We start from the raw sequence: 24362 nt of genomic DNA, 5'->3' as shown, positions 1-24362 counted from the left end.
AGAATGTCTACTGAAAAAAAATTACCAGAACTGGTGTGTTCCCCAGATTGTGAGTGGCTGATGCAGATCACTTAGAACACTGTATAACACCACAAAAGGACAACACTTCTCCTTACTTTCTTCTGAAAAATTATAAATTAGCTGAAAGGTATGATGACCTCTCTCCTAGGCCAGTGAAGACAAAAGAAAAGATTCACAGCCAAGGAAGTAGTTTGTTGGGATAAAAAAAGAAATAGGGATGGGGATGACCTTAATTAAAAAGTCATGGTTGTGCAGGTGACCCCACTGTCCCTTCCTGAAGCACAGTGACTTGCTCTGTTTATACACCTGATAACTGGTCATTTCAAGAGCTTTAGTCAAAGGAACATTATACTTTTCACCTGGTGGAAATTTGGCAGCTGTGTAAGGTCTAGAGGGAAGCTTGCAATCTCCAGGTTAGTTTAGTGGTTTGCCCTTTTGGGGAGCAAAGAACTGAGTTGCAATTGCATGTCCTGTCCTATATCAGCATGGAGAGTATGTTGCATGTTGTTATATTCAGTCTGGTAGACATCTCCAGTTACGTGCTGCTGTGTGAGTTTGGCAGCGTATGCTTTTCAGACTGTAGTTAAAGGACCTACACTAACGTACTGTTTTTATTTATGCCACCTGCTAATAGACAGACTGCTCTACAGCCTGAAGAGAGGATGAGACCTGTTATTATAATTGCTAGTGAGAAGAACCTGTATTTTAACTGCAGTAGAGAAGGCCTGCACTTCTGGAACTAAGGAAATTTGTTTTACGTCAGATGTGAGTAGCTTTTAACTGATAATTCTGTCTGTAGACACTACAATACGTGAAGTCTTTATAAGGTGATGTTATCATCAGGATCTGAGGAAAGAAGAAATTCTTACAATGGTAATAGCAAATCCAGGACCTAATAGCACAGCAGGTGTGGTATTGACAAAGGTGTGAGACTAAAATTGTAAAGCCTCAAGAGCTTTTATAACTTCCCCACATAAGAAAAAGAGAGATCTAGTAAATATACAGAAGCTCTGATAGTTACTGAAAACCAGGTTTATTTGGAGGAATGCACAAATGAAAGAACGGTCAAATGCGCCTTTTGGAATAGAGCGCTCTTTTTATATATATTGTATATATATTTGTACAGCATGTAACGTGAATGCTAATAAAGAACAGACAATCTGGGCATAGATTTAATGCAGTAGTAATTAATGTTTCTGATCCCTCTGATACACACATCAGGTAAATTATATGAAACAGCTTCTCAAATTTGAAACTGGAATATCTAATCCATTCAAAAGTGAGAAGACGGTCTGGGCTAGCGGATTTTCTGCCAGTTACTCTACATTTAAACAAACAAGAAGAATGGCTTGACACAAGCTTTGTCTAAAGCTGTTTTACAAGTCTGATTTTTCTAAACTTAATTAAGTCATCAGCCCTTCTAAAACAGTGAATTTGCCCAGGCAGGAAGCTTTAGAGGTCTTGGTAAATAATCTGATGCATGGGAAAGAATATAATATTGGTATTTTCCTCTTCAAAAGCCACGTTTCTGCTGAACAAATAATTCTAAGGTTAGGAGTGAAATCTTAAAATATTGAAGCAATAGCAAAACTCCCTTTGATGTTGATGGGGCCCAGTTTTCAAACAGGGTACTTCTGAGGTTGTCTTCCTTCACACCTGAACTAAAATGCTGATACCCTATTAGTTGTTCTACTTACTGCTGTTTGCCTGATTACACAGGCTTCCCGTTTTTACACATCTGAGCAATGTGCTATTGAGTATGTAAGGAGTCCCTCAGAAAAGACAAAAACAAATGACAATTTTTGTGAGCAGCCTGGGAAACGGACTGCGTGTTATCGCAGTCAAATTTATGAAATACAACTGTCACGGTGCTAGCAAGCATCAGCCTTTGCACATTTTGCAGGCAAATAAACTGCACTTTGACCAGAAATCAGTTTATTATCCGAACCACTTAACCTCTGATGGTGAACACGGGGAGCGCGGACTGCTCAGACAGCCGCTCCCCTCTCTGCTGGGCAAGCTGGCGCCCGAGCGGCGTTGGTCTAGAGGTCTGTTTTAGGGCAGTTTTGCGGGAACTCCTTCCTCTTCCAGAGCAGCTTCTGCTCCGTCGTCTTGTTTGTACCTACCTGTTGTTGGGACCCTTCCCAGGAAGGGCTGAACCTGAGCCCCGAGGAGGGAACCGGGCGGGGATCTGCTTGAGTGCAGCGAGCGGTTACGCTCAGCCTGACAACGTCTTTCCAAGGGGAGCGGGCCCTGCTCGCCGTAGGCCTCTCTCCGCTGCGAGCAGCCCCCAGCTCCCCCTTGCACACAGCGGGCTGCCGAAACCCCACGCAAAGCGGGGCTCCGTCCTGCCCCGGGGCTCCTTGTCCGCCTCCGCTCCGTGCGCCGCCCTCCTCGGAGCGCAAACCAGGCCAGACGGCAGCCCTCCCGGCGGCGGACCGCCGCAGGGCACCGCCATCCCACGCGGGACCCTCCCGACCCGGCGGGATGCGGTGGGACCGCGCCCGCCGCCAGGGGGCGCCGCCCTCCCCCCCAGGGACTGATCCACGCGCACCGCCGGCGCGGGGCGGGGGGACGGGTACCAGGCGGCTACTTGCGTGTGACGGTAAATCACGAGGGTGGCGGGCGCGCTCACTCCCGGGGAGGGGGAGCGGGCGGGCACCCCCGCTGGCGGGGAAGGGGGAGCACCTCCGGCAGAGGACCGGTAGGTGCCCGTGGGCCCGCGGCGCCGGGCCGGCCGCTGGAAGCTAGGCGGCCCCGGGAAGCCCGGCCCCCTTCCCTGGCCCTTTTTCTCTCCATCCTCTCTGGCGGAGCGGGATGGTCCGTTCCGGGCGGGGCGGAGCGCGGCCCTCCCCTCTTCCTCTCGCGTTGGTTCCGCTGCGAGAGCTTTCGCCGCCGCTCCTCGCTGCTGCTCGCGCCCGCCTCCGCTCCGGGCCGCTCGGGCGTTTTCTCTCTGCCTTAAAGTCGGTGAGGAGAGGGGCCTGGGCGGGGGGGCGGCCGCCGGGGGACGGCGCGGCGCGGCCGGATGGGGCCGGCTGCCGCCGGGCCGGGCCGGGCCGTAACGGCCGCGCCACGCTCTGGGTGGAGGCGGGGGGGGGGGTCGTTCTCCATCTTCCCCGCACGGGCACCGGCGCGCGGCGGCAACAAAGCCGCCTCCTCCGCGCTGTGCGACGGGGGCGAGGGGCGCCGCCGCGGGCAGGGCGCAGGGGCCGGCCCCGGCCCCGCTCCGCGCAGGTCTCGCCAACGCCCTGCCGCCGCCGCCTCCGCCGGCGGAGGCCCGGTACGTGCCGGGTAGCCGGGGCGGGGGCCGGCGCCTCCCCGCGGGCGGCCCTGTGCCGCGGGGAAAATGGAGGCCGGGGGAGGGAAGGAGGAGCGGCGCGGGGTCAGGCGGTGCCGCCGCAGCGCGGGGCGGGCTGGGAGCGGCCGCCGAGGGGGGGAGGCCGGGCTGGGAGCGGGCGGGCGGGCGCCGTCGTCAGCGCGCTGAGGTGCGTGCCTGCTTCCTTGCAGGGTGTCTTTTATGAATAATCAAAAGCCGCAGAAGCCGACGCTATCGGGCCAGCGTTTTAAAACTAGAAAAAGAGGTAAGCTGTTCGCGGTGTGCGTACTGCCGGTACCCGCTGTCGGTGCTGTGCGTGTGGCCCACTGTAAAAAGCTGGTTTCTGGTGATAAACTAACAACGCCTTCATGCTTTTCTCATAAATCTTTTAAATGGACCGTGCTAGATAGAAAGTCTTGAGGCTCACTCTGGGTGCTAGAGTGCTCTCTGCGCTAATAAAAAAATATTCGCCACTAAGAACTGTAGCTGAATTTACAGTGATAACCTGGCTTAAGAGATGGTCTTTCTAGAACTGTACTGAGCATGTTTAGCCTGAAAGCAGAAGTACCTAGTACCCCTGAGTTACAGGGGAACGCCAGCACAGGCTTGTTGCAGGTTAATACGTACATCTGAGGAGCATCTAACCTAGCTGGAATTTCAGTGTTAGCCACTGGATAAAAGTTACATTGTCCCTTAATGCTATAAGAATATCTGATTTAAATAATAAAAAAAAAACCCCAAACACAAAACAAAAGACCAAAACCCCACCCCCCAACCAAACAAACAAAAAGCACGAAAAGTGTGGGATCTGCAAGTGCCTATCTCTGTGTGTGCACAGTTTCTCCCATAAGAAGAGTTGATGAGTGAAGAGGTGTGGTGAGTAATTTAGGATTTTGGTGGTGTTTTTTTAAACCTAAAGAGGAAGTGGGGACAGCTGTTAGAGTTTCTGTTTAATACTGTTTTACTAATATACTAGCAGTGTTCTAGCTCAAACTGACAGCATTAAGGGTGCTGTACATATTGAACTAGTAGTTAAGTTGTACAGAAGTATGTGTTGACTTACAGAACCTATTTTAAAATAAAAGCACCTTGAGAAACAGTTGAAGTGAGAGAGTTGGATTTAGTCTGTCCAGCAGATGAAATGCTAGTGTCCTAGGTTTTTGTCTCTTTTTAAGCATTTAACCATAATTTGGCTTCCAAGCAGCTCTGCGGTAACAATGAGCTTCACAGATCTGGCGTGGAAAATAACTGATCCAGTATTTCCAGACTTCCACCCAGCTGTTACCAACGTGTTGATACTTGCCTTGAATGTAAGGACACTAGTACGCCCCTTACAGAAGGGTTGCTAACAGAACTGGCTAAGCTGTTGTGGACAGCACTCTAAGATTTGCAGCTTTTCCTCTCGTGGTTTGCATAATCTAAGGACAAATTGGGATGAATAAATTTGAAGACCTCTTCCATTTAAGGCTTTCTGTTAGTTACACGGATGGATTTGTTGCATATTAACTAAGCCCTACCGATAATGAAAACAAGACTATGATTGACTGATGCATCTCAAACATGAAGAAGCGTGTGTTCTGCTTTAACAACAACAAAGGATGCTAAATAGATCTGCAGTTACAGTCCATCATTTCATGTTTATTTAAGACCAAGATATTAGCTCAGATTTCTGATTCCCCCAGGCACTTGAGGAAAAGCAATTGCTTCAGACTCATTTAACTCCATATTAAGAGGAGGGGATGGTCTTCATAGCCACAAAGCAAGTCTTGTCGGTTGGCTCTAACGTGATAATGGTACGCAGCTTTTCAGTCAGAATAATTTGTCCAAAACAGTGAGAGGCCCCAAGGGCAGAAATGGAACATGAGTAATGGAGTCAAATGTACAAAATTGTAGGGGCACATATGAAGAATTGCCTTCCAGCATGTAGCTAAGCATCTGTTTTTGGAGGGAAAAAGTGGTCTAACATGTGAACCGGAGTATAAGAATCAAACTGAGAAGTCATGTAAGCTTTGTTAGAGCCAACTAATGATGATCACAAACAACTGTTCTTCTTGGTGAAAGTACAGTAAGAATTCAATTAGGGGTAATTAAGGAATGTTTTAGCTTTTGATAGCCTTTCCCCCAGCCTTGACCAAATAGGGGAGTGAAAGTAGTAAAACTTCTTACTGCTGTATTGGCCACTGAAACTCATTTTAGGCTATGCTGTTAAGTCACTATTTGTGCTAGCTAATACCAGTTGTCAGGCTTGTCAGTGCAAGTTTGGGTTTGTGTTTTTTTAATAAGATTGAAATTACAAACTTTAAAAACCAGACAGCTGTGTGTAGCAACTTTATTTCAATGCTTTGTCTTTACAGATGAAAAAGAGAGGTTTGACCCTACTCAGTTCCAGGACTGTATTATTCAAGGTTTAACCGAAACCGGCACCGACTTGGAGGCAGTAGCAAAGTTTCTTGATGCTTCTGGTGCAAAACTTGACTATCGCCGCTATGCGGAAACGCTTTTTGACATCCTGGTGGCTGGTGGAATGCTGGGTAAGTCCCTTTGATGGGGCTGCTGTCAGCCTTTATTCACTTGACTACAAAAGCTCACTGTTTTCTTTCAGTGTAAAAATTCTGCTAAGGAGCCCATTGAGTGTGTAGAACAGAGTTTAAGTTATCTGTGGTAAACTATCTGACCATCTTAGTGACTGACTGAGCAATCAGATTACTGTAGAAATACCCTGTATAACCTACTGCAGTTTTGCTTGAGTCAGTGTGCATTCTTCAAAGTGTAAACTGTACAAACTTGGCTTAAAGGAAAATATATTGGAGGTTTGTTGGGGTGGTTTTTTTTTGGTTGTTTTGGTTTTTGTTTTTTTAACCAGGAGGGGATCTTGACTCTGTAGTCAGGTTCACTTCTGCTGATGTGTGAAGGATGAATGCTTGTTTCTGGTGGGTGGTCTGTGGTTGCAAGACCAATGGAGTTGCCCTGAAAGATTCTGACATGATCCTGTGCTTTGTGCACCCTGCCCTGTTATTTTGGAAAGTAAGACTGTTCACAGAAGAAGCTGATCTGCTTAGTCTTGGAAATGCTATTATAAATCGTTTGTTGTTGACAATAGTGAAGTCATGGGCTCTAGCAGATGTCAGGGAGTGAGAAATGAGAGGGTGGTTGAGTCAGCAAAAAACACAGGGAACTGAGGAAGTGAAACGTGATGATGAAAAATCTTGTAAACTCATGTGCACACTGTGTGTAAAGAGCAGAGTGGAACAGATGCTCACCAACTAGGTAAGAAATAAAGGAAGCTAAATGAGGTTCAAAAGTAGTTTAAAAAAAAAAGTGGTGCTTCTAGATTTAGACATTTCCTACTTGACTAAATACTGTTTAGTGAGAAGGGGTTCAGGTGGCAGGGACCCATGTAAAATACAGGCTGCAAAGAGGACCCTCTATGTTGTCTGCCTAGGCTGGAAAAGGTCTGTCTCCGATTTTAGCATTTGTTACGCAATAGTTGGGAGGGAGGACTTAAATGAGAAGTTTGGCAGTTGCAGAAGATTTTCTGTAATGTAACAGAAATAGAATTCAAATGACCTAAATGCATAGGGGGAGGAGAGGAAACACCTGATTCTGGGCTACAGTCAGACTGTGGATGGCAGTTCTGCAGTGGGGGTGGCTGGTTTGGGAGGATGCATCTGTTGCATGTTGAGGAGGTCTTCACACTGATGCTGTAGAAATGTCAGGCGGCTTGCTCAAACACTAAAAAGCAAGGCTTTCAGAGTGGTTTAACTTCACGTGCCTGCTTATCTCAAAGCTGTGTATTGAAACAGTGTTATGTAGACTGAAGTTACTGTGATGTTCCTTTTGGCAAGAGGTTCTTTTGCTGATGCTGAAAGAGCTTGGTAGCATGAGTAAGTAAACTTGTCTGCCACATGGAGCATCACTGCTTGAAGTTGTTAATGTACAACTTGTTACAATCTGTGGGTTTACATTCAAGAGTCTTGACCAGTGTGTACTGTGTTAGGAAGTGTTCCTTCTAGAAATGAGCCTGAGAGGGAAGGGAAAAATGCATTGCTGCATTAATGGTGATACAGGCATCCTTTATTCAACTCCCTCTGTAAAAAGTAGGTAAGTAGACTAGCTTTGACCTTTATTCAGGCAAGGCCAAAATAAAAACTGGCATCTATCCTGTTGGCTCACCACCTTTAATATTATTACCATTAATGCTTTATCTCCATCTTTAAGTCATTTTTCTGACTAATACATAACAAAAGGATCTCCCTTACATGTAGGATGGCATAGAAATTGGTGATGAGGTATTCTGGCATCAGAGCTGGTGACTTGAAATTCACCCTAGTTAGTGAAGCAGCCTGGCTACCAGTCAAATGCCCGTATTAAACTGAAGAGGAATGGTGAAGAAGCATCTTCTAATTAGCAGCTAAAAACCTGAGGTGCCTTTCAAGACTGAAGTTTCAAGCTCATTTCTGGGGCGCTGAATTTTGAACATGCATCTCCATGTGTTTCATCTCCTGTTGTGACTTACTCTGTTACTTAAAAGACACTTGCTTACAAAGCAGCAGTACTGCAGCAGACACTAAAAAGACACTTGCTAGTGTTAGGCAGCTTCAGTGGCTTCCTTTAAGGGAAGAGGAGCTCATGTGGTCATGTTAACTTACCAATATGTGTCCTGGTTTCAGCTAGAATAAAGTTAATTTTCTTCCTAGTAGCTCGTATAGTGCTGTGTTTTGGATTTAGGATGAGAGTAATGTTGGTAACACACTGAGGTTTTAGTTGTTGCTAAGCAATGTTTATACTAAGTCAAGGACTTTTCAGCCTCTCATACTGCCCTGTGTATAGAGGCTGGGAGTGCACAAGAAGCTGGGAGGGGGCACAGCCAGGACAGTTAACGCAAATGAGCCAAAGGGTTATTCCATACCATATTACATCCTGCCCAGTATATAAACTGGGGGAAGTTGGCTGGGGGGCACTGCGGCTCAGGCGTTGGCTGGGCACTGCTTGGTAAGTGGTGACCAGTTGTCTTGTGCATCATTTGTTTTGTATATTCTCTTAGTAGTAGTATTTTCCCTTCCTTTTCTGTCATGTTAAACTGTCTTTATGTCAACCCATGAGTTTTACTTCCCCCTCGAGCCCCCCACTCCCTGATTCTCTCCCCCATCCCACTGGGGGGCAGGGAGGAGTCGGTGAGTAGCTGTGTGGTGCTAGAGTTAAACCATGACAATATGTAAACAAGATGTGTTGCCAATCCACTTAGCAGTAGGGGGTCAGATAATTTAAGTGTTCATATCTAAGCTACTGATCTTAAAGTTCCACTAGAGCAGTGGAGCAGATGGAAAAGTAGGGGTGTCTTCAGTGATCCAGTCATTCAGTTCATCAAGAAAGGTCAATGCATTGCATGTTATGGGTATTGGAATTCTGTGGGGACTACTCAGTACTCTCACTGGGGGAGTAATACCACTAATGCTGAAACCTTTCTTTAGCCCCAGGTGGTACCCTGGCAGATGACATGACACGCACAAACGTCTGTGTATTTGCAGCACAGGAAGACCTAGAAACCATGCAAGCATTTGCTCAGGTTAGTTCTCAAATGAGTACAATTTAACTTAAACTGTTTAGTGGTCAAAAATGAAATGTTTGTGTAGTTGAAAGTTTAGGTAAAAATAATGCATGGCTTTAAGAAGCTTACTAGAAGAGGTAGATAGAGTAGCACTGTTTTAAGCTAACAGTGCTCTAAAGAGTACGGACCAACTTAACTGAACTTGATTTTTTTTTTTAATTCTAATTAAATGGTAGTTCAGAGCAAAAAATAATACTCCATATCTTTTTAGGTTTTTAACAAGCTAATCAGGCGTTACAAGTACCTGGAGAAAGGCTTTGAAGATGAAGTCAAAAAGGTATGAAGTACGTCTTTATCAGCAGACAAATAAACCTTCAAATTCTGTTAGTTAATCGCTCTATACAGAAGAGTTATATCATACAATGGGTTATTAAAATAGAACACTTCTAAGTTATTAATGGAAGAACAGCTAGCTTGTATGACTAGTGGAGAAGACTACCAGCAAACTAGTGCTTCTGCTAGTTGAATAGCTTGATTGAAACAAAAGTGTCTAACATGGAGGCAGTAGCCAAACTTTAGTGAGAGGTGGTAGTTTTATGCCACCTCTTCTTACTTCCTCTTGCAGTTGCTGCTGTTCCTGAAAGGGTTCTCGGAGTCTGAGCGGAACAAACTGGCCATGTTGACGGGTATTCTGCTAGCCAATGGGACACTTAATGCGTCAATTCTCAACAGTCTTTACAATGAGAACTTGGTTAAAGAAGGTAAGTGTTCCCCAAGTTCTCCTTTAGGGGAGAGTGGGGGGGGGGGGGGACAGAACCATGACAAGTAGGTGGAAATCATGACGACAGTACACCCTTGCGGCTCACAAGCTTCATCTGGCAATAGATTAACTACAGGATTGGCAAAAGTAAACATGCTGCCTCACAACCTGGAAGGTCTTCCTAAGACTGTAGAAAACTAGTCTTGTCAGAAAGCTTGTGTGTAGGACTTCCCTGTATGACACCAGGGGCTGCTGTCACTAGTGTTGCCCAGCAAGGCAGTACTGTATTTCAGAGAGGGACCTTTCAGGATGCAGAAGGTGTGTCGTGTCTTTAGGTTCCTTCCTAAAATGCAGCAAGGAGAGTTGAGTTCAGTACAGGGAATCCTTCGTGATGCTGCGCGGTAAGAAAAGTCCAACGTGCTGGAGGCTGCAGTGTCCTCAGGCAGAGGTACTGCAGATGGTGCTAGGGCTGCTTCGGAGCACCGCTGCTGCTGCTTTGAACAGGGGTCTGACAAAGTAGGTGCCCTGTACTCTCAGGCCTTATGATTCCCTTTGTTTTGAATTTCAGTAGTAATAGTACTGCTCCTATTGCACAGGTGTTTCTGCAGCTTTTGCAGTCAAGCTGTTCAAATCCTGGATAAATGAGAAAGATATTAATGCAGTGGCTGTCAGTCTTCGTAAAGTAAACATGGATAACAGGCTGATGGTGAGTACCGCTGAAATTACTGATGTACTGCTTAAGGCAGTTTAGTAAATAGCATTTACCAGCAAAGTACTCAACATGCATTTCTTTTGTGAAAGACTTTGTAAACTTTGTTTTTAGGAACTCTTCCCAGCCAACAAACAAAGTGTTGAACACTTCTCCAAGTACTTCACTGAAGCAGGACTAAAAGAACTTTCCGAATATGTTAGGAACCAGCAAACCATAGGGGCTCGGAAAGAGCTGCAGAAAGAACTTCAGGAGCAGATGTCACGGGGAGATCCATTCAAGGATGTAAGTGTTTGTCTGTAGACAAGGTGGTATGCTGCTTTTTTTAAAAGAAAAAAAAATTTTTTTTGGTAGGAACTTAGCTCAAATTATCTGAAATACAATAGCCTTTAATACTAATCTGAAGAAGAGATATGCCTAATTAAATACTGAACTTAAACATATAGCTCTCACTAAGAATTAACATTAGGACCAGAGTGTTTTGGTATTAGCTTTGTAGTCTTTCCTTATGTCCTGAATCCTGCTGTATGATCAAGGGGGGTTGTTTGTGGTTCTGAAGGCTTCTGGGTTACCTTTAGAACAGAAGTTTTAATTTTGCTTAGCATTGTATGTAGCATATGTGCTGACTCTTACTGTAACTGGCAGATAATCTTGTATGTGAAGGAGGAGATGAAGAAAAACAACATCTCAGAACAGACTGTGGTAGCCATAATCTGGTCAAGTGTAATGAGCACAGTGGAATGGAACAAAAAGGAGGAGCTGGTAGCAGAGCAAGCCATTAAGCACTTGAAGGTATTGTAACTGAAGTGTAGACTTTGGCACCCGCTGGGTAGGGCTCGGGCTTCCCTCTGTCTCCAGTTCCCTTTTAAATGAGTTAAGACCTACAATGCCTCTGATGCAGAGACAGCATTAGACAGGGAATTCTTCCCCTTTTAACTGTGGTGTTATAGTCCAAGTTACTGAGGCAAAAGCAGTACAACTTCTGCACAAGGACGCTCAGGTGGGGCAGGGGTTGCAAATTTCTAAGCAGTGGCTGATGGAAACTGTGTAAAACCAGTCTAGTCGGGCGATAAATGTGAAGTGCTCAGTGTGTGCCAATTTGTCGTTCCTGTTACAGCAATACAGCCCTCTACTTGCTGCCTTTACTACCCAAGGTCAGTCAGAGCTGACTCTTCTGTTGAAGATTCAGGAGTACTGTTATGACAACATTCACTTCATGAAGGCCTTCCAGAAAATAGTGGTGCTCTTCTATAAAGGTAACTTCTGTGGGGTTGTAGTTTTGGGGGGTTGTTTTTGTTTGGTTGGGTTTTTTCCTTTCTTTTTTTTTTAAGGCCTGTATTTGCAGAATGCTTCAGTCCTGGTAAGACCTTTAGGGAAGATCAGTGCTATAACATTGCACTTCATAGGCTGAAGAATGTTCTACCTCTTCTTTGCAAAGATGGAGCAGTAAAATGCAATGGTGGATGTGGCTGTCCTTGGCACATGGGGAAATACTTCTCTAGACATGGATCCTGCCTGTCTACTAGATTTTAAGAGTTGTGGTAGATAGGAGCTAAATATAGATTTTTAAGGGTCTTTGGCCCTTTTAAGTTAGGGAAAGAGACATGATAGTGTATTCTTCTTAGTTCTCTGTCTGAACACTGACTCTTAACAGCCAGAGATTGAGACCACCAAGGTGTTCTGGAGTGCTCTAGGCTCTCTGTTAAATGGCTGTTAAAAGGTGTTACTGAAAAACATGCTGCACACCTATGGAAACACCACAGGAACATAAGGAAGCTTGTTAAACTGAAGAGTATGTTATAATTGTAAAATTTTAAAAACTAAACATTTCCTGTGGTGTGCTTTGGGCTTTAAAGAATTTGCATCTGTTCTTAGCTATTGACTGAAGCTTTCCATTGAGGTGATGTACTCTAATAGCTATGAAATACTCAAGGCTGTTAGTGGGAGTGAAAGTGCAGCTCCTAGGTGCAGTGAGTGCTCAGGAAACTCCCAGCAGCTGATCTGAAATGCATGGTTCTCAGAATTTTAAAATAGGAGGCACTCCTGGTGCAGGTATGTCCAGCCATATCCAGGGAAGGGACTATATATGGTGATGGTTCTAGGGGAGGAAGCAAAGGCCCCCTGTCAGGCGTTCTCAGCAGCTGGTGTTCAGTGGTGTGCTGTGTTAATACTGCTCTTGCACATCTTACAGCTGAAGTTCTGAGCGAAGAACCCATCCTGAAGTGGTATAAAGATGCACATCTTGCAAAAGGAAAGAGCGTTTTTCTGGAGCAAATGAAAAAGTTTGTTGAATGGCTCAAGAATGCTGAAGAAGGTAACCAAGGAGCTTAGCTCACAAGTTGAGCCTGTTCATTTTGGGAACCTTAGTGCAATAATGCTTTGTTTCGGGGGTGGGGGGTGGGTGTTAATTGTGCTTCTGAGTCTAGGTGTGCCCCCCAGTACTGGCTAGAAAAGCTTGTTGGTGAAATTCATGTGGATCCAATAGCAACTAGGATGCAGGGCAGCAGCTGAACTGGGGGGCTGGGGGAGGGGCTGACCTGCTGGCAGCTTGTTGACAAGGTGTCCCTCTGTTCCAGAGTCGGAGTCTGAAGCAGAAGAGGGTGACTGAGCTGTGAAACTGTCCTCAGTAAAGTAAACAGGAGCTGTAGATAAGTGTCATGTCTCATGTGTCCTTCTGATTCTTACATCCTACCTCCCTGTATCAAGCATGATATAAGGGCTCTCATGGCAATTTATTTTAACTGTTTTCTATAGTTATTGAAATACTGGGTTTAGTTTTTAAAACCATGTTTTAAGTAGCTTACAGAGCTATTATAGATTTGACTCTAACCTGCATTTGTCCTTTCAGTTATATTCTACCTCCTGTATTTTCTACTGTAATAATGTAATTTAAGGCCTTCCACAATGAAATCCATTTTACCCCTTGGGTTTTCTATCTATATTTGAGTAGACATGATATGGTGAATGAGATTTATGGCAGTTCTGTTTGCAAATTAAACTATAAAAAGCCTCAAAAAGGAAGAGGCCATGGCTTGTGTGGTAACTTGGTGTGACACTTCAGTCCGTACCACTTTCTCCAAATAACCCTGTTCCATAGGTGGTTGTCCATCTCCCCCAGGACTTTGTCATCTCTTTATCATATGTCCAGCATAAAGCAATCCTCTCTTCCAGCTGCTGGGTGAGGCAGCTGCCCCACTCCTGGGAGCTCAGTGTCCTATGGGAGAGGAGCTGTTCTGGTGGCAGTGAACAGTAACTGTGGTGGGGCATGAAGAGCAGCATCTCTGAGCCTGCTGGCCTGATTCCCTGAGGGGCTGTCCGGCTGCCTTACAGTTCTGGGGGAGTCTTGCCGCTTCTCTCGTGGAAGCACAAGCAGTGCTGTTCCATGCACTGCTGCCCAACAGCTTTCTAGAGCCCTGGCCTATGCTGCTAGCAGGGCTGGGGCAGGGGCGCAGCTTGCTTGTGCTGCTCTGTAAATGCATGACTGCTGAAAGGTAAGGTAAGGTGGACTAAACTCTACCCCTTCCCCCTGAAGTTTAGAGATTATTTGATGTGGACAGTTGACAGGTTAAACCAAACAGCTTACCTGCTCCCTGAAACTCTGAATTAATGGAAAGTCTCAGGACAGCTCATAATTCAAGAAAGATTTGGTAAAAGAGTGACATCTATACTGTTGTAAGCTAATAATGAGCATTAACTGAAATACTGGTAACCAGAGTATACCTACTAAAATAAATAAAAAAATAAAAAGATGGGTGATCACAATGCAATCTATTCAATATCACACTGATCTTACTTTGTAACTTTTTTTTAAAACAAATAAAGGCCATCCTTACACAAGGGCTGTCTCTGTTCTCTTACTCAAAAAGGAAGTACCAGTGACACTAAAAGATAAAAGTCCTAGGTCTTTTGCTATTCCAATGACAGCTGAATAAAATATTATTGAAGTAATGCTTGCTGTTAGGAGGCCTATTTTATAGAGGGTACTCTTTTCCATGTGTTAAAAGTACAAGTGTCCTGAGATTTTTTTATTTACTGAGGAAATGCAACCAAGTTCATCAGTATCTTTTTCTTAAGTTTTATGCCAGCAGCTGGGTTAAACTTCAGTATCCAAAAAGTTGTAATACAAAATAAGGCATTTACAAAATAACTGTACACAATAAATATTTAACATTTTTTATATTTCTTTGGTGGACTGACATCTGTGTCAGCCTCAGCTACAGGAGACAGCGCCCTTTTTTCCTTTTTCAGTGGGAAGAAGAAAGGATGTTTCAGTGCTTCTTCAAGAGTAATGCGCTTGGCTGGGTCATACTCCAACATCTTTTCAATGAGGTCAAAGAGGTCCTCGTGGTCAGAATCATGGCAGGTCATGAATGCCTTTGTGAAGGAAACAAGAAAACATGTCTCTCTTGACTCTCATAATTGCACTTAAAGCTCCTCTCCCCCAAAAGCATTCTCCCTCTGTCATCTTACCTTCAGTGGCTTACAGCGCCTCGAGACATATTTACCAGCAGAACTTTGTTCATCCCAATCCAGCCGGTCATGACGGAAATATTTGCGTTTCCTTAAACAAACAGACCACAGTTTGTTATTCCAAGATTCTGTTTTGTCCCTTCACTAGAAGTTTATCAGCATGTTTGTTCTCAACTTGGGAAATGAGCTGGGAATATTCCACAAGAGTGGCCAGCTTGTTAAATAGAACAGAAGGATGAATCTGAGTTTATTAAACTTTCTTTAAAAATTTGCTACTAAACCAAATCTGAAAATATTTAAATTAAACTATAGCAGTCTAGGTACAGAAAAATGCAATTACCTGCTTTTTTTAATCATGTGATTTGGCAAAGGCCCCAATATTCGCTCCATCATTGCCAGGTGTTCTTTGCTGTCATGCGTCTGGAGGGAAATGGAGAGAGATATGTTTTGTTCATTGCTAGAGGGAGTTAACAAGAACCACACACTAACCTCACTTCCTTTTTGAAGCTACATCTGTTACTAGTGTGGCTTGTAAATTACAAATGTTAACAGGTACAACTTGGAGAAATCTGCTGCTGAGGAAATTCCTTTGTGCCTACATCGTCCGCTCTCTTCAACTTGGCATTACAGAGAAATGCAGCTTAATTTCTTGCACCGATGATTCCCCTTGGTCATCACCTCTCTGTAGCATATTTTCATCAAGCTGAGGAACATTATAGATGCTGCATCATTTTGAGGTTCTTGGTTACCTACCGGAAATACTGTGAATCCAAGGTAATATTCTATGAGAATGCATCCTATGCTCCAAACATCACATGGTTGTGACCATCCAAGTGCTGCGAAAAAGATTCAGAAGGTTTGTGTTTATAGCAAGCTGCAAGAGTTCAACAGCATGCCAAAAGTCTCACACAGAAGATGAGCCTAACAGACTTCTACTGACCTAGGATAACTTCAGGAGCTCTGTAATGTCTTGTAGACACCAAAGTGCTATGATACTCATCATCATATGTTGCGCTTCCAAAGTCCACAACTTTGATGGCTGGATTTTTTAGTGTGCGTTCATCGCATTTCTGAAATGAAACACAGTGGGGTGCCAATGACCAAGTAAACCCAGACAAGGGCTGAAGGGGGAGCGGGGAAGAGGACAGGACCTTACCAGTTTGGGGTTATACTCTTCTACATAGTCAGACGTCACAAATAAAATATTTTCTGGTTTCAGATCTGTATGTGTCAACTTGTTCAAATGCAGAACTGCAAAAATAACAAGTATAATTAGCAAATTCCATTAAGAAAATTTAACAAATCAAACAAGAAACATACTTACAGTTCACAGATTTGCAGATCTGATACGCCATCTGTCGAATGTGGTCCAGTCTAAATGGCAGAAAGCCATTCTCTTTAATGAAGTCATAGGTGCTGAGCCCCAGTAGCTCAAAAACAATGCAGACATGTCCATGGTACTCAAACCATTCTAACATCTGGACACAGGAACTGCAAAAGCAGGAAAACACATGAATCGCAACAGGAAGTTGTGTAACACGTATATAGGGCATATGTTACAGAAAACGATGTCACAGAAATCAAAGCCAAAACAAAGTACAGTCAGCTTTGTATACTTACTATTTACTGGTGGGATCCGATGCATTTAAATGTTGCAGTACTTGTATTTCTGCACGAGCTGCTTCAGAGTACCTATCAACATTTTTTACTATTTTCACAGCTACGTGTCTGTCTTCCCTGAAAAGACAGGTTTTAAAAGTAGTGAGAGCAATGACTAGTTTTAATTAAGAATATTCAGTAATTATCACCCACAATGGCAACCTCATCAGAAAAGGTGTTTTTTTTAAGTACATACTGACTTAATAAAATCAAGGTTCATCTCTGCACAAACACACTATAATCTTTAAATTTTGAAAACACACTCAATACCTTATTTTCGGTCTTATTCTTAAAGGTTAAAAGCCCCATTTACTTTCCCTTTGTATTTACGTATGCTGGGCTAGCACTGGAGAAACATCACCTATCGCAGCCTAACACAACTGTCAGTCAAAAATGACAAGCTGCCTTCAGTCATTTAATTAGTAAAAACATAACTCAGGTGTCAAATGCCTTCTACAGTGACCGGAAAAACAACGTAGTTTCATACTATTTTGCACACAGCAAAACTGCCATCAAACACAAAATACATTCTTGATTAATAACATGCTCGCTGCTAGAACCCAAATGGCGTTGCATCATCACAGATGATACTTTAAGGTAAACTACATGATGTCAGAAATGTTGCTCATTGTTCAGAGCTGGGGTGGTGCAGGCCCCAGGACTTCCGGGGGGGTGGGGGGGGGGTGCAGCTTCACCCCACATTGTCTAGGCCACCTCCCCCATCAGCCCTCGACCCCTGCCAGGCTGGGGTGCGCCTGCAGGAGATGATGCGCCCATTGCCTCATCCACCAGTCCTGCACAACCCTTGTGTCTGGGTGCTGTTTTTAGCAGGATGCACCAACATACATTTACGTTTGGGAACTGCAGCAGCCTTAAAGAAATACACAGAGCAGCATATGAGAAGTAAAGATAACACCTGGTACAATCAGGAAGCCCTTCATGAACCACACTGAGATAGCACTGGTAAGAAAAATTACATGTATTTAATTCAAGACTTACGCTTTGTGATCGATGCATTCCACTACTTTTCCAAAAGCACCTTCACCCAAAGTAGCAACAACCTCATCTATAAAGAAAAGAACTCTCTGTAACAGAAGTTGTGAACTTACTCAGCTATTAAACAAGCAAACAAAGAAAAATAAAACAAAAAGACTAAGTACTATCACTGACACTATTCTAGACTGCACTGCTTTAAATTGTAAATATCTAGTTTGAGAGATGTTACTGGACAACTCTCATCAAGGCACATTTACAGGGGTCTCGTTCTAGTAGGTTCATTAACTTCATTTACTATTTTGGGGGGGGAAAAAAAAAGGGGGGAAAAGAAAAAAGAAAAATATTTAAGTTCTACAGAAAAAAGAGTAACAATCCCCACCCCCAAACAAAAAAAGTCAAGACAGAAAGAAAAGACTTCCAAAGCCCCCTCACATCTTATTCTAAAAGAACTTATTCTATCTGAAAAGTTAATAAATTTTGAAAAATATTCTATACATCTTGCACTTAGTACGTCTCCACTCTGACAGATCAGGTGACCCTCCTCATCATCCTCTACACTCCTGGATCTTTTCCTTCGATGACTCTTCTGGAACGGCACCAAGATCGTCCAGCCAATCAATAAACCCGAGTGAATTCAGGTCAGAATACGAAATTCATTCAGCAGGGAGATATTCAGGCATTCAGATACACGCCAGGCCACAAACAGTTGGCAGGAGCAATTTCAAATTCAGTCCCCGGAAATTCACAGGGCACATAGTTTATGTTACAGGAGAAAAACATGGCAAGGAACAGATTTTCAGATGAGATACTCAAAGTGGCAAGGCAACAAAAAATTACAACACAATTGTTTTTCTTTTAAAAGATTGGTTCACTGAATTTTACCTTAAGATTTCAGTGACCGTATTTTTTTTAAAGCAAAAGAATTTAATAATTATCTTATATCTATATCTATATAAAAAAATAGCCTTGTGGCCAAATTAAAATACCCATCTTAAGTAATAGAGATTAAATTACTGGTCTGAGTATTTGATAAGAATTTTTTTTTTTAAATCATACACAATATAAACATTTACTTTAGGCTGTCTCAGCTGAAGATCTTAAATTATAAACCAAATCTTCAGCTTTTTAAAGAGTTTTATATTAACAAAAATCAGAAAAACTGCCCTGCTAGTGGGCAGACATCATACATATCTGATTCTACAGATTTTTCAGCAATACTTAAAACACCTTACTAAACAGATTTAGAAAAAAAAGCAAAAATGTGACATTATCTCCTTGCTATTTCAGTGACACTTCAACTTGCTTTTGACTAAAAGCTTGTGCTTGAATTTTTGAGTAGGGCTGAAGTAAATGCTTGTCATAATAAAAATTTTGAAGGCATGAAAGCAATGCCTGTATTTCAAGTATTCCAATTGATGGTTACTATTTTGCTCAAATACATCCAATGAACAAATAGCAAGACTACATTCTGTTGTATCACAAGCATACCTACAAACTACACATTTTCACTGAAGGAAACAAAATCCTACCAAAATTAATCATCTACTAATATTAGCTAAAATAATAAACTATTATTGATAGAATTCCCCAAACCCCACACTCAACTACTACTGCCCAGATGACTGACTATCTTCTTAAAATAAAAAAATCCTAAATTAAAATTGGTCACACCACCTGTGACTGATGATGATGACAGGTAGTGTGAGGTGTCTTGTATTTCCTTTTGTAACTACTTGTCCCACTATGACCTGATGATTTGCTACTGTGATGCCCAGTATCATATCCTTGATTGTACTCGTTTCTGTATTCTTCAACATAGCGTCGTTCATGGTGGTCTCTTTCATTTACAGATTTGGTTTCGGTACTACAAACAAAGGATCAAATAAAACAATTAAAATAATTCTAGTAGCCCTGTCAAGACAGCTATTTAAGCTGCAAGACATCTGTCTTGAAATATCTCCAACTCAAAAATGAGTACATTAGCAGGTGACCTGATGAGAATAATAAAGTTGTAAAACATATGCTTGCTGATATCAGAAGTCAAGAAGTTATTTACCTATCAGGAAGTTTAGAAAGATCATGTTTGCTGTGCCTGTTCTCCTGTGCAGCACTTAATGATCTCTTCTTTCTCTTACTAGCACTGTCACATCTTCTGTGATCCGGACTTTCTTTTTTATCCCAGTCAGGATAATTAGTTCGCCTGGAATGCCGCATCTGTAACAAAGGTATTTTGCTCTTTGAATTACATCCCATAGACAAACAATTCATTTTCAAAGCCATTAACTATAATGAAGACTGCATTTTTCCTCAACTACCCAATTTTCATTTTCTCTCTGCTGTTTCTTGCACGTTATTTGTTAATTCCAGAGCTTTTTCAAATCAACCATTTTTGATAGGGGAACATAAACCAATAACCTACTTCTTACAAAACATTTTAAAAAGAAGTATCGCGGCTCAGACACTACACACATACAGTGCATGTTATTTCTGCAAAGCTGCTCAGGCACCGAAAGGCGCATATGCTAGGGAAAAGGAAGGCTTCCGTGCACTTAAAAAGGGCATACGAATATCGCCCGGTGTGCTTCTGAAGACTTCAAGGAACCCGTCATGAACTTTCGCCCTGAGAATTCCCAGCGCTAAGCCAAAATGACAATGAAACTTATGCTACCCAACCCCTCGTTACTTAGCTCGACGAGGTAAGTCACTCACTACACACGTCGTCTTTTATTTCACTCTCCAATCGCAAATCGGTTCTAGCTCACAAGCTGCGTCTCAGACCGACGCGTCCAGGCTCCGCAGCCAGGGCGACGCTGCCGAGCGGGACGCGGGCGCCAAAGGCGCCGGGACGCCGCGGCCGGGCGGTGCGCGGCCCCGTCCCTGCCCGAGGGAGGGCACCCCGCGCCCCCCGCACACCCGGCGCGAAGACGCGGGGCGCCGGGCCGGGCCCACCCCCGCCCCGGGCGGCAGGGGGTCCGCGGCCCACCAAACCGCTGCTCCGGCGAGAGGCCCCGTTCTCGACGCCGAGCAGCGGCACGGGCAAGGGCGCCGGCCTCCCCCGCCAAAGCGACCGAAGCCATTTTCCCTCCGCGCCGAACGAGGCGCGGGCAGAGAACATGGCGGCCGCGGGGAGGCGGGGGCGCACGGGCGCCCCGGCCACCCGACCCGCCCGCTCCGCCAGGGACGAGCCGAGACACCGGCCGCCCTCCCCGCCCGCCGCGGCCGGAGACAACCTCCTTCCTGCCCCCGCACCCCAGCGGCGCCCTGCCCTGCCCTGCCCTCCCCTCCCTCCGCCCCGCCCCGCCTTCCCCTCGGCGGCCGCCCGGCCCAACGCCTAGCGCCGTCCCGCGGCTCGTCCCCGCCGCCCGGCGGCACGGCGCCGCAACCATCGCGCAGCGCCCCTCCCAGCGCAGCGCCCCCACCTCCGCGGCTCCGGGGAGCCGCCGCTCTCTCCGGCAGCCGCCGCCGCGCTCCACGCCGCAACTGCCGCCCGCCTACTCGCGCGGCCCGCTACAAAATGGCGTTGCCAGGATCCTTCTGGAGTGCGGCGGCGCGTCAGAAGCACACCCGCGGCGTCACAAGGCGGGGCGGCGCCGCCCCGCCACACCCCGCTCCCCCGCCCGCAGGCGGCGGGGGGGGCCCGCCGGCCCCCTCAGCCGGTCCGCCCTCCCGAGAGGTGTTCAGGACCCCGGCCCCCTTCCGCCGGCCACCCTGCGTACGGACCGCCCTCAGCCCTCAGCGGGGCTGGGCACCGCGCGGGCACCGCCGTCCCACGGCGCCCCGGCTGCTGGTACCGCTCCCAGGAGCGGTAACTGTCCCCTCGCCTCTCTGCGTCGTGAGAAAGCCCGTTGCTCTCCCAGTTCTGCTCCTCGGACAGATACAGGTGCATTTCACCCGCTCACAACCTTTCAGGGTAGCCCTGTATGCCTCACCAGGTAGCGCAGTTAACGTGCTTTCACATAAGTAAACCAACTACGCAAAACCTTCAACCATTTTCCTGCCAAGAACTTGGGAAGACAAGGAACGTGATATTGAAAAAAAAATAAGTAAAAAAAAAAAATCTAACCCTCATTTAAGAATGACTGCCAGAAGATCGGTCTTTTTTGTAAGACTCTGAATTGCTAAATCATCATTTTTGCCCTTGGTGATACAGCCTGTTGTCTCTGTAATTCCCTAGACAAATTGTTAGATGCTCTCAATATACCCAGTCAGCTTTAAATCAACAGAGGTTCAACAAATGAAAGAGATCTTTGTAAATCATTGGCATAAAAAACATTTCTGAATAGTCCAATGCCTCTTCCCTCCCCCCAGATGTCTCGTGGTATCTTTTACTAGCCTCTAGTCATGTTCTCAAGTCTGGACAGAACATAATACCCACTGTAAAACAAAGAAACTAAATGTAACTCTTCAAGTAATGTATGCATCAGTCTTCTACACCCACAGAATGAAAAAAAAAACCAACCCAAAAACCAGAACCAAACCCTCCCACAAAACTAACCCTTGCTTCCTCTGCTGCTCACTACTACTGCACACATGGCAACTTAAGTCACAGCCACCCCTCTCACCTCACCGTGCCTTGCTGCAGCCCTTCAGCCACCACCTCTCTCAGAAGCAGCTTTCAAGCCCATCACCCACCTATCAGTTGTCACCGCAGCAGAGCTAACCAAGCATTACGCCCAAAATTTGGTTCTCCAAAACCCATAATAAGCAAACATCTCATGTGCAATCTAATTTACGTAGAAAAGGAGCATCTAAGGATAACACAGTCCTGAAACACTAGAACGGCCTATACACATCAGTTCCCTAAAACCCAATTATTTTTTTTATTCTGGAAAGGACTAAACCTTCTGAAACACTTCCACACCTGATAAGTGACCCTTCTCACTCTTTGTTTTTTTTATTTCCCCAGCTGACCCTGTGATCAACATACAATAGGTACATCACACATGCAAGTTTGTCACTGACCAGAGATAATGCACCATTATTTTCTTTTTGTCCATTGCTCTCCAGCTTAGACTTCCACAGCTGGGCAACTTCCTACTTTCTTGCCTTGCTTTCTCTTCAACAAATGGATGGGACCAACCCCCACCGTTATTTTCCTGTTGTATTCCAGATTCTCACGGAGAACCTGGGAGAAGTTCAGAGCCACAACAGGGAAATAGACATAATACAATTTTTAAAAGTTAGGACGTAATCCTGTCCCAGAAGATCACTCTCCTTTCAATACGTAGCTTTAGATGAAAAAGAAAGGATCTAAATTTAATGTATCCTCCAGAGAGCAAATTGCTTGGTGTCCCTGTACTTCACACATTCTATATAACAGCATTCTTTTTGTGGAGGAAAAAAAAAAATAGACCTGAAACTGTTTCCAGTTCAGTGCTAGATGTCAGCATTTTAAATTACTGGTTCCTTTGCACTGTAGGAAAGTTTCCAGTACGTTCTTCCTTCTGCATGGCAGTAGCGTCCATGTGGCAGTCAAACACGCAGTTGCATGCTTCTGACTACTTGCTTTTACCACTGGTTACATGGACGAGACAGAAAGAGCACAGAGCTAAAATAATTAAATCCTTTACCTGACTGCCTAAAATATTATGGTAAAATGTATTAAGTCTGGAGCGAGGGCTAGGAGCTTTAAGCAACACTCCATATAAAATATAGAAACTTTGTCCCAGACAGAGGGTACTGATTAACTCTGCTCATTAACAGCACAGTAATCTGGCACACCTTTGCCTTTCTCTTGCAGTTAAGTTCTCCTCTTTAAGAGGCAAAGTCTCCAAATGGGAAATACTGGTCTGAAGCAGACTGCAAGTCAGCTGGACCTGGACTTCCCAAGGATTACAAGGCATATATATGAGAATGGACTTTGCTAAGTGATGTTGACTCAGTCCAAAGAGGACTGGGGAAAGAAGTCCAGAATGGTAGGAGTTGATGCAGAAACTGTCGGTACTCTCTCCTGTCCAGGTCTCTCATGCACACGCTGGAACTAGAAATACACCCTCTCACCTCTACATATTACAGTCAGAAAGTGAACCTCTATGCAAATGAGTTGATTTTTTTCCTGCTTTATGAAAACAAACTGATGCCAAAAATGCATTTTTTAAATCTACAAGGAAGAGTAGAACATTCTGCTTTTCCCAGTATGTCCATGGTGGAGAACTGCTTTTTTGACGTGTACAAATGACTCTCTTCCCTGCTTAAGTCAGTTTATTTTATGCTTACTATACTAAGTGACTTGAGCATAGGATCAGCGATATATATATACACACACACACATATGTATGCATGTATTTTATTTTTCCTCTTGAACAGTCAATATTCAGATAACTCTGTACCTTTTTGCAGACTTTCTTATTTGAGTCCAACATTTGGTCTCAAATAAGACCAAACAATAGCCCTCTCCTATTTGTTCAACGTCATCTTGGCCACGGTATCTTTGATTATTTTGGGTGTATCAGGATATTCTTAATTAGAAGTCTGACCAGTCTTTTTGTCACCACTCTTTGTTGCGTTTACCCCCTATTGTTTGTGCAATAAAGCGATGAAAAACAAGTTACAGTAAATCCATGGTTACCTAGTTTTGATCAACAGCTATGTAAAGACACAAACACTTACTCTTTCACACCAAAAGCGTTGTGCCAGAGGCAGAAGCGATTGTTTCAAATCCACCTTCTGGGGAGGCTGAGGAGGTTAGTGTTCGAACACAGCAGTATAAGCACTCCTCTAAACAAGGTCTTTAATCCTCTAGGAGAGAGAGGTTTCATCTATGACACTGCTCTCACCTAGGGGAAAAAATTGCATATCTTACTCAGTTTTCTAAAAACCAGTAAAGTAAGGAAGGTCAGAATTTATGTGAGAAAGTTTCAGAAAACTGGTAGTAGGAAATTGT

At 44.5% G+C, this 24362-nt stretch overlaps 2 protein-coding genes across 9 annotated transcripts; one reads left to right on the top strand and one right to left on the bottom strand.

The window, feature by feature from the left end:
* The first annotated feature begins 2832 nt into the window (after positions 1-2832).
* Positions 2833-14191, top strand: BZW1 (basic leucine zipper and W2 domains 1). The gene is made up of 12 exons (XM_069781790.1): positions 2833-2988; positions 3529-3602; positions 5692-5868; positions 8809-8903; positions 9157-9222; positions 9511-9646; positions 10242-10351; positions 10469-10639; positions 11000-11146; positions 11472-11610; positions 12546-12668; positions 12931-14191. Exons 2-12 carry the CDS (start codon positions 3539-3541, stop codon positions 12960-12962), a joined length of 1260 nt encoding a protein of 419 aa, XP_069637891.1. The 5' UTR covers positions 2833-2988; positions 3529-3538; the 3' UTR covers positions 12963-14191.
* A 160-nt stretch (positions 14192-14351) lies between these two features.
* CLK1 (CDC like kinase 1) lies at positions 14352-24254 on the bottom strand. 8 transcript variants are annotated; one of them, XM_069781774.1, is made up of 13 exons: positions 24089-24254; positions 19536-19693; positions 19154-19343; positions 17975-18065; positions 17483-17549; positions 16445-16561; positions 16149-16315; positions 15981-16075; positions 15765-15894; positions 15578-15660; positions 15165-15244; positions 14825-14915; positions 14352-14728 (listed from the first exon to the last, which is right to left on the bottom strand). In XM_069781774.1, exons 2-13 carry the CDS (start codon positions 19691-19693, stop codon positions 14519-14521), a joined length of 1479 nt encoding a protein of 492 aa, XP_069637875.1. In that variant the 5' UTR covers positions 24089-24254; the 3' UTR covers positions 14352-14518. The 8 variants fall into 8 exon arrangements, with proteins under 8 accessions (XP_069637875.1, XP_069637877.1, XP_069637876.1 ...); XM_069781776.1 differs by having other exon boundaries at positions 24099-24253; XM_069781775.1 differs by lacking the exon at positions 24089-24254 and adding an exon at positions 22442-22792.
* Between the last annotated feature and the right edge of the window lie 108 nt (positions 24255-24362).

This window comes from Haliaeetus albicilla, chromosome 4 (genome assembly GCF_947461875.1).
Source record: "Haliaeetus albicilla chromosome 4, bHalAlb1.1, whole genome shotgun sequence".
In the NCBI taxonomy this organism is placed as follows: Eukaryota; Metazoa; Chordata; class Aves; order Accipitriformes; family Accipitridae; genus Haliaeetus; species Haliaeetus albicilla.
Note: the sequence above shows the minus strand (reverse complement) of the source record. Positions and strands in the feature narration are given on the sequence as shown.

What these genes read in the sequence shown, in the direction of transcription:
- BZW1 (XM_069781790.1), top strand. Translation starts at nt 3,539, where the DNA reads ATGAATAATCAAAAGCCGCAGAAGCCGACGCTATCGGGCCAGCGTTTT. An exon ending in TTTTAAAACTAGAAAAAGAG is followed by an intron (nt 3,603 to 5,691) that starts GTAAGCTGTTCG and finishes TTGTCTTTACAG; the next exon opens with ATGAAAAAGAGAGGTTTGAC. An exon ending in GGGGAGATCCATTCAAGGAT is followed by an intron (nt 10,640 to 10,999) that starts GTAAGTGTTTGT and finishes TGTAACTGGCAG; the next exon opens with ATAATCTTGTATGTGAAGGA.
- CLK1 (XM_069781774.1), bottom strand. Translation starts at nt 19,693, where the DNA reads ATGCGGCATTCCAGGCGAACTAATTATCCTGACTGGGATAAAAAAGAA. An exon ending in CTTTCTAAACTTCCTGATAG is followed by an intron (nt 19,344 to 19,535) that starts GTAAATAACTTC and finishes CTTTGTTTGTAG; the next exon opens with TACCGAAACCAAATCTGTAA. An exon ending in AGACGTACTAAGTGCAAGAT is followed by an intron (nt 17,550 to 17,974) that starts GTATAGAATATT and finishes TTTTCTTTATAG; the next exon opens with ATGAGGTTGTTGCTACTTTG.